Source organism: Aphis gossypii, chromosome 1 (assembly GCF_020184175.1).
Source record: "Aphis gossypii isolate Hap1 chromosome 1, ASM2018417v2, whole genome shotgun sequence".
NCBI lineage: Eukaryota > Metazoa > Arthropoda > Insecta > Hemiptera > Aphididae > Aphis > Aphis gossypii.
In genome coordinates, this window is record NC_065530.1 from 3,318,323 (window position 1) to 3,336,223 (window position 17,901).

The 17,901-nt window shown below is 25.7% G+C and overlaps 1 protein-coding gene and 2 long non-coding RNA genes across 4 annotated transcripts in view; 2 read left to right on the forward strand and 1 right to left on the reverse strand.

Annotated features, from left to right (window-relative positions):
• Nucleotides 1-3,288: 3,288 nt before the first annotated feature.
• LOC114123225 (uncharacterized) lies at nt 3,289-8,783 on the forward strand. The gene is made up of 3 exons (XR_007603249.1): nt 3,289-3,438; nt 4,072-4,126; nt 7,966-8,783. It is a non-coding gene; the product is annotated as an uncharacterized LOC114123225 (long non-coding RNA).
• Nucleotides 8,784-12,511: 3,728 nt separating this feature from the next.
• On the forward strand, nt 12,512-13,788 carry LOC126549080 (uncharacterized). 2 transcript variants are annotated; one of them, XR_007603227.1, is made up of 3 exons: nt 12,512-12,860; nt 13,320-13,465; nt 13,603-13,788. It is a non-coding gene; the product is annotated as an uncharacterized LOC126549080 (long non-coding RNA). The 2 variants fall into 2 exon arrangements; XR_007603226.1 differs by having other exon boundaries at nt 13,320-13,453.
• Nucleotides 13,789-16,738: 2,950 nt separating this feature from the next.
• LOC114128307 (uncharacterized) overlaps nt 16,739-17,901 on the reverse strand; it is a 104,839-nt gene continuing 103,676 nt past the window's right edge. Inside the window, exon 58 of the mRNA XM_050197334.1 lies at nt 16,739-17,193. Within this exon, the coding sequence (XP_050053291.1) occupies nt 17,003-17,193 (191 nt within the window). The 3' untranslated portion in view covers nt 16,739-17,002. The remainder of the gene's footprint in view (nt 17,194-17,901) is intronic.

The following is a 17,901-nucleotide window of genomic DNA, read 5'->3' on the forward strand; positions in this document are numbered from 1 at the left end:
TCTTCATATCTACATATTGTAATACTTTTAATAAAAATAAAAGACATTTTATAAATTTTATTAATTATAAATATGTATTTTATTAAAAAAATAATATGTTTTTAATATTTTTATCCTCATTAATTGTTATCATACTTAAATAAAAATGTTTATATATGTTTTATTGTATACTTTTATAATTTTAAAGAATTGTTTTCATGTGAGGACTCACAACCATGTATTGGCCTCTGGGCCTCTGAGGGTCTTAATTCGGACTTGGTTATTGTAGATAATATTGGTATAGCATAGATTTACTTTATTAATTACAGATAAATAGATAATAATAAACAAATACGTACTACCACAGAACAATAGTAGTACTAGAGAGCCTATGTAGTATATATATAATATATATTATCTATAGGCTCTCATGTTATAGTATTTATACCACATGGCATAGATGATATGAAAGTTTGAAAGTATGGTATTTAGTTGTTCTATATATACTACGAAAATAAAATTATATACAGATCGGATCATGGGTATCTAGTTAACTATAGATACCCATAACGTTTTTAATATTTTAATATTTAGTACGTATGTTCTTTTTAGAATCATAATATTTTCATCTGACTGTAGGACTTATAATATTTATACTGAGTGATATCAATATTAACATAATATAATATTATTGAACGTATTTAAAATATGATATTATCATACGATTTTTTATATGTTACAATAATTTTTTTATGTAGAATTATAGGTTAAATGTTTGTGAATTAAAGTACCATATCTGGTGACCGAAGATTATTGAACCTGATCGTGCAGACAACTTGACCAATAATCTAAACAAAATGAATGCATATTAAATAATAGTTATAATTTCAATCTCGTTCTCTGACATTTTTTTTTGGTTTTCTCATTTTTTTTAAAAACCACTTTAAATTTTTTACTTTTGACCTTTAAAATGCACCAAGGATATTCACTTTGCCATCGGAAACCAACCCCGAAGTTTGAAATTGAAGCATTATTTCGATAAGTTATGCTGTACATAGACACAAAAAAAAACACACATCATTGTAAAATCAATACATTCATCACTTCGTCCTGAATTAAAACGATTCTAAGCGAATACTTTCCATCTATATTAGGTACTATAAGTTTATATTTATGCCTTATGGGTATTTTTATAATTACCTATATTGTTTTCTAACATAAATGATTCTGCGGAATAAGTAAAACTCCAAGATTTCTGTACACCAATGTTATCGATAAATTACTATAAATAATGTCTCCTGTATGAATATAATATTATTATAGTATTTATATTTTTAGTTACTAAATGTTGTGCTTCTATTTTTTTAATCGTCGATTCAGCATTGGCGTTAGCAGTGTTTAATCACATTTATTACTAGTGGCATAGATTCTGCACAATACGTATTATATTATTCTAATGGTCTAAAAATGTCAAAAGAATCTGACGAGTAATCACATTCTTATTGTTTTTGTTATATTTTCGTAGTATTTTTTTTTAGCTGTGAATTAGCTAATTGTTTTACAGTAAACAGTGTTCCGTGAGGATTTACTCATTTGCCATGTAAGTTCTGAAATAACGGAGATATCATTATTTTACTATTTTTGTTAGACTCGTAGGGACAAGGATTACAAGTGTTTTATATTTTAATTTAATTTAATGTTTTTGTTGAAAAATTAAAAAAAAATTTTATTTAAAGTTATTTTCAAAAAAAAAAAAAACGAAAAAAAGGAAATTTTCTGAAAATGTAAACGTTTCACCATTTTATTTTCATAAATTTTATGATTTTTAATATTTTTTTGTAATTTTGAGAAAAACTATGAATTATTTAATATCATAGTTCCGCAGTGACATAAAATATGTGGCCCGTAGATTTTTACTGATAATTATCAGACGGTAATTCGTAAATTAGTAAATTTAAAAACTAAAAAAAAAAAATTTTAAAATCACAATGTTAAATAAAATAAAATTTTGAAACGCCAACATTGTTTTAAGGAAAATTTAAAACTTTAAATTTAATTTTAATAAACGTTAGAAATAATGTAATAGGTATAACTGCAAGTTTGGAAGTAAAATTTCTAAATTATAGAAATTGTAAATAATATGTATAGAAATTAATCTGAAATAAATCATATTTATGAAATTAATAAACCATCTAATTTACATATCATATTTAGATCACATATACTTGTATACTTTTAAGTTTAAATTATACCCTTTTATGTACAAAAATGTACATATATAGTTGTATAAATAAACTAAATAAAAATAAAATGTAAACAAATGTATATACCAATAAATTTAGAGTTTAATTTTTTGATAGTAAAAATACTTGTTTTTAAGTATGTGATTTCATAATATCTAACGGTATAGTTAATTAATTATTCATAAATAGTAAAAACCTATCAAATCAAAGTAAGATATAAAAGTTATTTTTTGCTGAATTCAAATTTTTTTTTCAGAAAAATCGGATAACATATAAATTAACTTAATATTTTTCAAAACAATACGATTTTTGTACTATAATAAAATTGAAGGTAACACGCCTCCAAGTGATTGTACTCATCGTAGCCAGCACACCGTGAAGGGATGGTAGAAGTAATATATTCATGGCTAAACAATTATTTGTTTTAGCTATGAAACAATTATTATGTTCACGGCTGTTATGAAAAAAGTAGGATAGCATAGGAAGAGGAAGCCGTCTTACCTTATACTAGGACTGCATATTTTTTAAACGTAGTTTAGAGATCGTAAGCACATAAAACATTAAATTAAATAGGTCAACGATGTCGATTTAGATATTACCAAATTTAACTATTACTAATTAATAAAACAATAATTTGATGTAATCGCATTATCTTTATTATTTTTATTCAATTAATATGCTAGATATGCTAGATAAGCATAATGCTTAGATAATGCTAGATAAGCTACAGAGGCTGAATGGATGAATAATGAATACGGTAGTAATGCGGTATTAAAATAATATTTGTTTCTCTTTATATCTGTTAGTACTTAGTAACCACGAGATTATCAGTCGTCAGCAATAATATTTTGGCAGGGCGCACAAAAGATTTGACCGACCGGCGTTGGCGAGAACATAGGTCGGAAGTTCGCGGCTAGTATTTAAGTACGATGTCTACCAGTATTTTGACTGAGTAAAAGTGGACGAAAGTTGTGCGCCGAAAAGTCATTTTCTACCCTGGTCGGTTGAGGTGAACATCCAGATCGCGCTATGCGCCCATGCGCGTAGTGTTAATATGTGGCCCACCACAGCATCATTTTATGCAAGGTGTATCGATCGATACAGGGGCCAGTACAGTGTGTCTGATATCTACTCACTTATCGGTTCGTTATCATTGAGTTTACGAAGAAACGGGAAAATAAACAGTAATTACTCGTAATTATTATAGTTTAACACGGTGAGTTATATAAATTACTATTGTTTTAAATTCTTACTGAGTAAATAAAATAAATTCAGTGGCGTGCGGTCAGGGCGAGCGAGGTAAGCGCCGCATGCCCGCTCAAAAAAGAAGAAAAATAAATTTTGTTAATTCATTATATCAATGAGCAATACAATATAAGTTTTTTATTTTAAATATAATAGTTATACTCATCAGTACCTAATTATACTTCATTGTCTATATTATAATTTTATAGTAATTGGTAAGAAAATTAATAAATTTAGTTCATGTAGGTAGGCAATATATTGACAGAAGAGCTTCTGATTTTGATTACCTGGCTCATACTATCTAGTATGGTAGGTATGGCGGGGCGCAGAAGGGCGGGGTGTCAACGATTTTATGCAACAGTCGGAAGCCGCTACATCGAGCGCTTTTATAGTTTTAAATACTTTTTCTGGTACCAAACTTTCGGTAGTTGGTTTTTTTTTTTGGTTAATCATGATAAAATAATCTTAATATTGTTTTATAATATTTTATTAATAAAAACAAAACACGATTTAGATTTTTATGATAAAGTTACCAATGAATTTATGAAAAAAGATAGACGAATGGGTTTTATTTGTAAATAGGTAAATAAATACTTTTTTTCAGGTTTGAACCGACGACGCAGCGGGAACTGTTTTTACAATACTTCTGCGGCGTTAAGGTAAATAAATACTATACATTATAAAAAATAAATATTTTTTATTTACCTTAATAAGTACCTAAAGGTTTTTTTGCACTTACCCAGCTTTCGATACTACCACACTCCACTAAATTACTGACTATTGTGCTAGAAATCTAAAATACTATTATTATTACTTTCATATTTCTTGTCGTAGTTTTTGGTGTCTTCAATTGAGCGTCTCATCGATTTACTCAATTGTTTGTGAATCTTTGTTTATAATAAATTGTAAGTTCTTTCTACCATTTAATTCATCCTAGTATATTTTTTTTTATATTAAAAAAATCATTAAAAAATAATTTTATTCATATGTATTGGTGAAAGATGGTTAGAACTGAATAATATTATGATTACATACCTATAAAATTTCATCGATACAATGTATAATATTGTACAATTGCACGCAAACATTTTTATTCAATTACAGTGAATTCCACCTAATGTGGGCACCGGTTAATATGGGTATTCGCTTAATATGAGCAAAATGGCTGGTCCCAATACAAATGTATTTAACTATAAATGTTAAAAAAAAATTGCATAATATGGGCACTTTTCGGTTTATGTGGGCAATTTTCATTTTATCATAACGTTAGAATGTATACATTACACGTCATAATGAGTATTTAAAAACGACTAATATAATCGGATTTCGTTGGATCATGAGAAAGTTTTTGTCGAAAGTAATTAAAAGCATAATCATTTAAACTTTTATGTTTTATAATACTTCCTTCTCAAAATAGTAATTTTATTTAGTATGTTATATTTAGTTTTATTTATGCAGTAATTTAATATTTTTTTCAATTGTATGATTCACATGTGCAAAATGACAACTTTTTTTGATATTATAAATAAATTGTTGTATTTTTGAACTAATTTCGGTTTTTATGGGCTTAATATAGGCAAATAGGACTGGTCCTGACACCCTCATCGTACCCACACTAAGCGGAATCCACTGTATATGTAAGTAGTGGAAAATTATGGTAGCATCCAGGGTATATCCTTAAGGTATTCCAATTATGAAAAATATATTTTGATATGGTCATAATTCTCATCATAATCAGATAGGAAAATGTACTTATATAACATAAATATATCTTTGACCAGTTTCCACAAAAATAAATTTTAAAATTGGGGTAATTCCTGATGTAATCATTCAGAGTTAGGGTAAGCACTTTCATATCACCCCAGCATCACATGCTGAACAAGTATTTTTTTTTATTTAATTAGTGACTAGATTAGGTTATTTAATAATAATAAAAATAATAGGTACTAAATAATTACCTTTATTTTATATTTTGTATTGTCTAAAATTAATAAGTGACTGAACTGTTTGAAAGATTTATTTTCAGAAACAAGTAAATGCAATTTAACCTGATATGATGTGTAACACAAAATATTTTCTTTGGTAACTTGGGCGAATCGACCCAAAATATAGTGTGTTTAGGCGAGAGTTTATTCAACTAAAACTACCGTTTGGACGAATAGATATATACCGCTTGGGCGAGAATTATTCAATTAAAAATACCGTTTGAACTTGATGAAAATGCAAATCATATAAAACAGGGGTGGCCAAACTGTTTTTGGTCATGATCTACTAAAAATGTACTTCACCTTTGAGGATCGACTTCCATATAAATTTTTTTTTATTATTGAATAACTATAATTATTAAGAAACATATAGGGCGAGTGGCTCTAAAAATAAAATCTAACACAATCGACTTTGAAATTGTCCAAGATCGACCGGTCGATCGCGATCGACTGTTTGGCCGCCCCTGATATAAAATATAAGTAATCTACAGTCAAAAATCATATTATATAATATAAATAATTAATAATAAGTCAAAAATTATAAATAAAATTACATATAATATAATTATAGTATAGTTTAGAATAATTTATAATTGATAATATTGATTAATAACGATTAGCAATAATATCATCAGTATCTGTCACTCAGTTTTTACCTCGCACAAGTAAAAATAATTTCACTCGCCCAAACATAATAATATTATTTTTTTGGTAAAAATTATTACCTCCGCCCAAATGATCACCGCCCGGTATCTTTTGGGTTCTTCATTTTTTCATATATTAATTAGTAGGGCGATTGTAAATTGCGCCCATAGTGAGCAGGTAGTGAAAATAGTATAGTAAATTGCGCCCGGTAATTTTGTGGTATAAATTTTTATGTAGTAAAATGCGCCCATAGTATCTAATCTAAGTGCGACCTTGAATTCATCCGTTTTAAATACTTTTGAATATTTATTGATGTAAAAATCAAACGTAACCGTTAATTATTATAATATTAGCGATTTTGTTTGTTAACTTTCCTCCGAATACTTGGGCATTAGCTTCCGTAACATTAACACGGACTTCTAATGCCTGTGAATCTTTCCACAGTAATTTTAATAAAAGCTTTTATATTCCTCATCATCATATTTATAATTTTATGGATAAAATATTAGAGTTAAAGTCAGAAATTTACATAAAAATTAATAGTATAAATGAACCTTATAAATTTCAAAACAATGGAAAAAATTATTCAACAATACAATTAAAATTAAAAATACTATTACGAAATGATGTCTCATTACTATGCTGATATATAACTTATACATTTATTATACTATTTACTCTATGTATAGTCTATATTATATAATTTAATTGATATTTTAGTATTGAATTTTTTTTATTATTATATACTGTAAAAATTAACCTAAAAATATTTAAAACAACTTATTAATCCCATTATATTAAAAATAATTTTTGGAGGATAGCGATAGTCGCCTTTTCGCGGTGTCCTCTGGGTAATGCTAAATTATTATAATAAAAATAATATTTCTATTGAGCGCAATTTACAATTTTTTCCTTTCGTTTGCCCTTAGTATATTATGTACCTACCTAATTAGATATTAATGTTATAAACAATGAATAATGAAAATTATTATTTTATGAAAATTTAACGATCACTAGAGGTGAGGGCAGATTAATGATATATTTTAGACTTGGAAATATAAATCTAAATGGCTCACAATAACTTTTTTTTCTTTTTTTTTTACCTTATACAATTATTTTATTGTAAATTTATTAAATTAATAAATAAAATATATTCATTATATTATTATATAACATTAAACAAAAATAAAAAAAGTAAAAATATCAAATTATAGATATTTTATTGCTAGTGTCCCAAAACTTATAACCTGGTTCCCTCCCCACTGTACTATGGAATTGTGGTACACTAAGTCAGTCTGCTATTACTTTGTTTAAGTTATTTATACCTGTTTGTTGGTATTGATTTATAAACTAATAACAGCTAATGATATTACATTGAAAAAATAGGAATATCTAGTATTTAAATAATTTAGTTTTTAGAAAGTTTGTAGTTTGGTTTCCAAAAACCCATCTGCTTCTTAGAGGTTTATGTTACTAAGAAGTATCCATTAAATATAATATTCACTGTATTCAAGTATTCACAAATATGAAATAATATTTTAATAATTATTATAAAATATAAACGTTTTATTTTAAGCAAAAATTAGTTCAACTTACTGAGTATAATTCATAGAAAAATAAATTTCTTTTAACAATATAATTTATTAATATAAAATAATAAAATTATAATTTGTCTCTATTCACGCCCGTTTTTTTATATATATGTTATGATTTATTATTGAATTCAAATTCAGCACATCTGTACATCTATTGTAATGACCTACTCGGCTACTCAATAACGAAGTACATTTGACACTTACTCTTACTATATAGTTGAGTGACTTCTCCAGCTTATTTTTTTATTATTAATACTTTTTTTTATGTTTTAGTTGATTTAAGCAGTTATCAAATTCTTAAATAATGTTTTGTGTACCATGTGTGCTTGGGCCATTGTTGTTCTTCTTATGGGCTATTATCAAGATGACGATGAACTGGTTCAGGAGGGCACCAGTTGAAAATCCCGAAGACCAAAGTAGTGACGATGATCAAGTTTTTCCATTGTTCCCATCCTGCCCATGCATTAATAAAAACATTAAATCACCCGAGAATCAAGTAGATGAAACCAACAAGAGTGAACAATTACTCAAAGAACCACTTGAAACATCTGATACCGAAAAAAAGAATATTTAAATGCACTATTACAGTAATTTATTTTATGAATATAAGAATTAATTTTTTCATAGATGTGATTAATTGAATTATTTTGTGGTTCTTTCTGTTAGTTTAAATAATCTTTTTATTTTAAAGCTGTAGTATGCATTTGATATAATGTTATATTCTATAGTTTAGTGTCTTATATTAATTTTTTGGATCATAAATGCAATAAGCTATTGTAATTTGGTATCAAAAATGATTTTATCTGGATTTTATTAACGTTTATGGCGTTGTCATTTTATGTTTTATTTTTATTTTATGTACAATCAATTCATTATTGTATTAATTATTTGTTATGTATCTATACATAAATATTTTATAATTGCAATAGTTTATATATTTGTGAATTAATTTTACACTATTGTAATCAATAAACTATTATTCACTAAGTAATTAATCACACATCATTTTTAATATGCATTTATAAATTATATTATTGGTAGATATATATTATATATAATATGAAAATAAATTAGTATATTTCTATGCTTGATACGTGGTTTTAACTGATTTAAAGGTATTATTTTGTTAGTTACTTTATGAATAATATTAAATAAGTATATTTTATATTTTTTTCTGATATGTATACAATTAACTTGTAATATCATAACCATGAACTTTAGATGAACAGGCCAAATGATTTGCCAAGTGAAATAGGCCATGTTTGTTAATAAGCTACTTTTATTTACAATACTAAAATACATAGTGTAATTGTAAAGTTTTATCTGTCTCATAGGCGCAGTTAGAGTCAATTTTTTTTTGGGGGGGGGGAGAGAAGGAGGGGGGCTAGAACAAATGCAATGCATGTATATTTTGTTTATGGAATGCGCAACATTGATAATATCTGAAACAATAATAATATTAATGGAGGCTAGCCAAATATTGGGGGGGGGGCTAAGACACCTAAGCCCCTACCTAATTGCGCCTTTGATCTGTCTTAGTTTTTGATGGGTATTGCAGAATATTACATTCGAAACGAAATTATTTTATGTTCAAAACATTAAAGATCTGCCATAAACCATGTTCTTATCAGCTCTAACATCACAATTTATGTAACTTCAATTATTTTATTTATTTTTATACAATAATCATATAAGTCATATAAGTATCTCAACTATAATTATAATAAATATTGGTTGTTATCAATGTTACTAGTTATGACTAGTTTGAAATTAAATTATGTTTTGTTAAATAATTTTAATAGTTTTAATAATTTATTAATAGGTATTTCCAGTTGAACTTAAATAGTATTTGGTAACTAACTACAAGCATTTGCTTGGTTTTTTTTTTTTTTTTTTGTCATAAGAGTTCTTTGAATAATATGTCTATATGAGATATTTAAAAATTGTAAAACCTTATTTTTAATCAAAATTATGTGTAGGTATATAGTATATACACTATAATAATTTTTATTTTGCTAATATTAATCTCAGTTTTCATCTCACGCTTTGAAACAATTGCCATTAGAACTAGAAATTAATTGTTACGAAAAATTGAGTAATATCTAGTGATGGAAATTATTGAATTATTTATCATTACAATCGCTTGAAACCAAATTTTTAAATAATAGTATTTAATTGGTAAGAAATACAGATTATTTTTTACTACAGTAAACTGTTAGTTATTACTAATTATTATGCCTACTGAATAATAGAAAACATTCGATGCATTATTAATTTATTTGAACATGTATGATTTTGTTATTTTTATTACAAGTTATTATAATTTATTGTAAAAAGAGCGTAACCCTCATAATTGAAATTGTCGAAGAGGAACATAAAACTGCATGAAAAATACAATTTTTAACATACAGTTGGCGAAATTATAATTTTAGAAAATTGAAAGAATATCAATTTTATTGATCATTATTAATTTGCAATACTTATCTAAAATAGTTATTTAATTATTATTTAAAACACATGATTCGAGGGTTAAGTCCATATTGAATTATACATTATATAGAAGCCCTTTTGATTAAAATAAGCTGTAGTGGTAAAAGCCCTTTATGTATTTTTTTTCACAAGCCCTTTTTAACTTTACATAAAATTATTATTATATAAGTGGTAAGTGCCACTTACATAATATTATTTTTCAATAGTCTTTTTTCTATCCAAATCATCAAATTTTAAAATATTATAAACTTGAACAAAATAAATATAATATACACATTTTATCAATATTTTTATAAATACATTAAAATTATAATATAATAGTCAGGTATCTACCTATATGTTATAAAATTAAATTTAAATTATAACTTGATTAACAAAAATAATACATTTTAAACAAAATAAATTTAAGAGGAACTGAATCAGACTTTGATAAAAAGTTAATACAAACAATTGATTTTTATTCAATTAATTATCATTTTAAAATATAAACTTGAATAAAATAGTTTTTATTAATAATAATAAGAACTATAAAAATTAATATGAATAAAATAGTTTATAATATAACAACAAACTTAATAATAATCTGCATTTTAAAATAAAAACTAAACAACAACTTGGTTTGTAGTATTAAAGACATTAGGTAGGTATAATAATAATAGATATCTAAAACATAATTTTTGATTTCAGTCTTCTTCATTATTTTCAGCTAACTCATCTCTAATTGTTGCCTTAAGTAAAAACCCCACCCCCTAATGTACAGCAGAACGGTACCCACTTTCCCACTTTTTTCAAATTATTTCAATCACATAAAGTTTAACTTGTAAGCTGTAATTAATTGTTTATTATCGTGTATCTATGTCATAAATTAAATTTATATATTATAAACAATTCATAGATGCACACAATATTATGTTACTATACTATTTTTTTGTTATGCAATATTTTAATACGCTGGCTTAAATTTATATTGACGATTTTCACAAAATAAAACATTTTGTTTATTTAAAATTAATACACTAAATAATATAAAGAATTCATAATTTATAATTGCATTTCACATTTGACGTGATATTCATAAAATATAATTTTGAATAATAGTATTTAATTCGAGTACCTACTTTTCATTGTTTGTTTGTTTCAAAAGTTTGTGGCATTTATCAATCCTACTTTAATAGTGAGCAATATTGGACAATTGTTTAAATTGTAAGTATATATTTAATTATTTCAAGAGTGTGTTTTTCAATAATCAAACTCGCCTACGTAACTTTACACAGAGATAATTACTAAAATGTATTATTAACCTACTTTTATCAGTTAAATCAAAAATTGTATTTGTTTGAAGGTGATATTTCAATTGTGCTTAATTCATTCAAGATGAATTTTTTGAACTCCTTGCAAAAAGTAAAGACGTGGTCGGCAGATTCATATTCGTTTATTCGACGGTTATTAGGAATCGTGTATTTATTCATTCTGGACTCGCTCATGCCCGGCGAAGTCGATATCGCCGATGCGCCTGGAACAATTATTGACGAGCGCCTCGGTGCACTAGAGGACGCCGTCCGGCTACTCTCGGCCGAGTTCGCGCAGTTCAAGTTTAACCACGCGCTTACAAACCAGGCGCCAACAGCTCAAGGGTCAACAAATCGAGCGCCAACAGTTCAATCAGTAACAAATCGCGCTCCAACAAATCGCGCGACGCCAATTCAAGCGCCAACCAATCGCGCGCCAACAAATTGCGCGCCAACAAATCGCGCTCCGCTAATTCAAACCCCTGGACAAACCCATACAATCCCAAAGTCGTGGTGTTATTACCACGTCCGGTTCGGAAAAGAAGCGTACAAGTGCTCTAGCGAGCTTTGCACGTTTACGCCAAAGATATCGACAAAAAATAAAACATTTAAGAAGACGTTATATACGTCTAATAAACCGGAAAAATGCACCTACCCGTGCTCTGAATGGAGAGACTTTTAGTATATTCAGACCTTAGTCTTAGTCTTTATGTTTATCTTTATCTTTATGTTTCTTTCTTTAAAAAATGTTTTCTTTTTTTTTCTTATCTTTATTGTAAATTGTTATATAAATAAAACTTATCAAGAAAATATAATTTTTATTTTTTTTAACTGTGAAAGGTCAAATTTTAAGTTCAAAATTTAAAATAATATACTGTTTCTAAGGTGAAGGAAAATAATATTTATGGAAATGAAATGAATGAGTAAAATATATTAAACATTAAAATTAAGAATATAACCTCCAAAAATTTAAAAATTTAAATTATTTTCGAGACATAATATTTTACCATTTTATTAAATCAACTATGGCTTATGTATTTTTTACGACGTATACATATTAAATAATAATATTAAGTCATATTAAGTCTTTTTACCCCATACTAAAAACTTATAAGTCGACGTATCATTCGTTTCATCGGTAGCTCACTGTTTTATACGTCTATTACGTCTTCTTACATAGAGCGTCGAGACCATCGGTTACTGTATATCAATGTTTTATGATAATCCATGCTACTCTATGTGTTTATCGTTTGTCATGAAATGACTGTTCCATTTCCAAAATATTAAAACAAAAGTTATGAGTTTATGACGCATCTTAACAATGTGAATTTTTTAAATAAAAAGGGAATTTTTAAAATTGTATTTGTACAAAAACATATTATTTCTCAAGTTGGTTTAAACTATTCTACTTAGTTAGTTCAAAATTTACTAGAAATGTAGAGACTGTTATTGATTAAAATTCATCAAAATACAATATTCATTATAACAATACTTAAAAAAATATTACCAAAACAAATAGTTACATTAATTTGTAAATTATACTGAATTCAAGCTATATGGCATTACTATTTTCTATTACTTTTTCTCTTGTTATAATGTACCTAATAACTATTTACACAATGTTTATTTTAAGTAATCATAAATTATTATTCTAAAATACATTTGTTATGATTGAAAAAAAATGAAGCTCTTAAATAATATTTTTTATAATTTATAATTGTTGATATTTTGTTAACATTATAATCATATAATTATATATAATATACACTTATCTATCTTGAAAATTGTTAATTATACTTATACACTTGTTTATAAATATAATATGTATAATACTCTTAATTTTTTTAGAGCATAAATTAGAATCTGTTGAAAAAGAAGTTGCTGGATTACGTTATTATCACAGAATCTACTATTAATACAGAAGATGAATTACAAACATTGGAAGCAAAATTAATTAACCGTGATCAAAACCATGAATTTAGGTCTCAATATAAGTACCTAAGTGATATTTTTTTATATGAACATTTTTATACATTGTGTTAAAACTTAATAACCTAAAGCATTTTTATAGTTTCATGTAATGGTACAAAAATATTCATTTTATAATTTTATTTTAATTTTTTATTTTCAGATTGTTGAAATTACAATATAGTCAATGGGTAAAGATATAAAACATTCAATTAAACGTATTAACACATGGCATATCAAATTGGATGTTCTGGCTAAATACTCTAGTTTAACTAGGTACTTTTTGGATATTACACATATTTATTTATCTACTACAATAAATTCAAATATAAAAAATATTATTTTGTGAGCCTCATAGGTTTTTTTAAAATTATTTTTTACCTAGTATATTGAGAATAAGAGAGTTAATATGGATTATTCTGAATATACAATTCATGCTATGTTATGCATTTGTAAGACATAACAAAGCATGCAAGTATAGCATTTTTTATAATGTTAATAATATTATTATTATTATCAAACAATTTCAAAAAAGTAATTTTATTTTATTTTATTTTTTGATACTTAACTAGAATTTGTTTGTTTTAAATATTTTATTTACCAAAGTATAATACTTTTCAAAACAGTATAAAATAATTTATCATTTATTATAAAATAAATTGATGTCATTTATCATATCGATTACACATTTAAGTTTACAATAAATTAATTTTTATTATGATGAAAAAACTAGTATTTAATTTATTTATTAAACACTATTATTATTTAATTTTATACAGAAATAGCAATGTTTTGTAAATTTTGGTTAATCTTAAAGGAATATTTTTTTCCTAGATTTGAATATAATGTTTGTGCTATATCTAGTATATTACAACAAAAGTATAACTGAATTATATAATGACTGATACCTTTTATTAAATTATTAGTAATGAAAATTCAGCTGTGAATAATATTTAATGCATATTGAATATAAAATTTAAAATATAAATCCAGTAATGGTTAAATATTAATATTAAATATTATGAAAATTTTGATGAAGCAATGTTATTTTAATAATTTCTGAATGTTAAAGATTATACAAGCAATATTCATTTAAGATTATTTTCAACATCCATTTAATACTGATACAAAATATCTATGTATGATTGTAAATTCAATATTAAATACATAATTTTAGGTGGACAAATAAAATTTCGGGGATTTTGCATGGATATTAAAAAAAGTACATTCAACTCGCATATGATATCCACTCAATTTCATAATTTGAAATTAATTGTCCATAAAATATCGAAAAAAGATTTTTTTGCTATCCGTACCAATATTGTAGGTTTAGACCTAGTTAGAAAATGTATTATTATATTTTAACCATGGTTCAGTTACAGTACCTATAATCATCGATAAAACCATTGATTATACGCATAGTATAGATTTCCCGAGGTTTATAGATAATATAGATAATAATATATACACCTTGTAGAACGTATAGATTGCTCACTGATCGCGATTATGCGTTGTGCTAAATTTAAATTCATTTATTGACAATAGAAAGCGTTTGTCGTCAAAATTAAAATAATAATTCGACCGGCGGTAGCGGTTTCGTTAGTGTATCGCACATCAACACATCCAAAGAGACTTTTTAATGTTATGAATGGGTCAGTCCAGTGGCGGTTCTAGCGTATTGGCAGGATTGACAGCTACCATTCCATAATTTCTGGTGTCCCTTATTTTAAAAATTATAATAATTAATTTTGTCATATCATTAATTTATTTTGAATTTTGAATTTAAGCTTCACTATTGAATTGGAAAATAAATAAATTACCTAGTATTTTTTTCATCGCTCGAAAGTATTAGTATCAATATTCTATATTCCGTAATTTGACGGTCCGGGATTTAACGTTTGTTTTCTATTTATTTTTACGGTGCAAAGTATGATGGTCCGTGCGTATAGACTTTACGTAATTCGACATTCCGTAAAAATACGGTTAATCTATCTCCGTAATCTGACGGTCCGTGATGTTTCGTTCCGTATATTTACAGTTAATAATTCTTCGTTCCGTTCTATTATTTTCCGTGATTTTACATGCGTTCCAGAAAAAACAAAAGAAAAACAAAATCAAAATAAATTTGTTTTATAAAAAACTTAACAACTCAAAGAATTTTTCCTTTAATAAAGATTTATGTTATGCTTAGTTCATTTATTTCAATCACACAAACTTAAATACTTATAAAGCTTAACTTGTAACGAATTATTTAACACCGTGAATCTATGTTTTAAATAAAATTTATATATTATAAACTATTCATAGATGCACACAATATGTTACTATGTTATTTTTTTGTTACGCAATATTTTAATACGCTGGCTTAAATGTAAATTGTCGATTTTCCCAAAATAAAACATTTTGTTTGCTTATAACTAATACACTAAATAATATAAAGATTTCATAATTTATACTTGCATTTCACATTTGACGTGTACCTAACTCATAAAATATAATTTTGATTAGTAATATTTAATTCGAGTATCTACTTTTTATTGATTATTAAAAGTTTGTGGCATTTATCAATCCTATTCTTATAGTAAGCAATATTGGACAGTTGTTTAAATTGTAAGTATATGGAAAAAGAAAATTGTTACGCAAAACCAGTTTTTGACCAAATCGATTTTTTTTATATGGTTGTAACTCAAAAACTAATCACTATATTATATACTCGAAATTTTCACTAAATATTTACATTAGTGTTATCTATATTCGCCGCGGAATAAGAACGTACCTGGGCGGGGGACCAAAACAGGTTTACCGCGCGCAGGTAGCCAATGTAGGTATATACAAATGGTCGGTCAACTATGACAGGATGCAGTGGGGAACTGGTCCGCCGCCCTCGCGACGAGGTACGTTCTTATTCCGCGGCGAGTATACATAGTTTAATTTTCAAAACTTTTGACTTTTTTAAAGTTATTTATAGACAACTACAATTTTCGACTTTTCTGAGAATTTTTTTTTTTTGAAGTGTCACTAAAAAAATTTTAGATGGGCAAAAAAACTTGAAAATTTAATACAAGAATTCTTATAAGTTGTTTTTATTTTAGTTAAAAAAAAATTAAAAATCGTTAGTCACATTTTTTTTATAAGCGATTATAATAGGTTAGGTTAGGTTAATATGTTTTATAATTGTAGAACAACAAATAACAACTGTAAAACAATATATTTTTCACATACATACGCAAATCATACATAAATAAATTAAAAAAAAAATTATCTAGGTCATTGTCAGAGTAGTACTTACTTTATTTCTCTACAAAATAATTATTTAATTAATATGACAATACGATAATAATAATTTTTAATCATTAAAGTATAAAATGCAAAATGAGTAAATAAAATTTAAATAGCTTTAAATATGTATGAATTCTATGTCATAATTATAAAATTTAATTTAAAAGAACAATTTCAGGAATATTTAATTACGTATACACAATAATAAAAACAATGTTTATATATGAATGTTCATTTTTATTATAAAAAAAATAAATTATTTATATGCCATTACCATTATATTATTAGACAAAGTTATATTTATTAAATAGTTTACGAATCCATTCAACATGGTACTTAATGTCTGTAAAAACTGCTATTGAATTATTTGAGGATTTTTCCTTGAGACTCAATACACCGGTTAAATAATAAAACTCGGAGTGTATGAAGGTTAAGCCTTCACCGCTATCTCCCTCGCCCATTTCTCGTCCTGAAACTAAATATATTTTACACTTAAGTAGTTAAGTTATGAATTAAGCATTCGAACATAAATGAGTAGTTAATAAAATTACTAAAATTACCTTTTACATTAATAAAAAAAGATTATTTACAATTATTACTAAGTATTAAGAATTTTTTAACACTTATATTTATCAAAATATGAAAGGGATGTCTTGAAACATCGTACACTTTAAAATTCAGTGAATTTATGCGTTATGCACACAATACATTTTTGTCACACAAAATCAATCAATCAATGCGAATTGTGAAGACTACATTAATGTCTAATTATTGATTTCACTCACAATAATTTGTTCTAGATTGTAAAATATCTATATTTAATTAATCATAAAATCATAACTAATGGTAGATGTAATGAAAAAAGCAGAAAAAAACATAAACAATTTTAATAGATATGTTATAGTAAAACAAATGTATTTTTCCATCAGTAAATAATGGCTTGTTATTATATTAATTTTAGTATATTATTATTATTAAACGAAATTGAAGAATTCATTAATATTTGGGAGTATAATGATCATAATTTGTGGGTATAAACTCCATTTGTTTTTTTTTAATTTATTAAGTTAATTTATACAAACTTAACCCGTGAAAATCGTAGCCCATTAAAAATCATAAGAGGTAGGACTGTTTGTTAAATTCGTTGGATTTCTGTCTGTCTGTTAGTTTATCCTTTATTGAT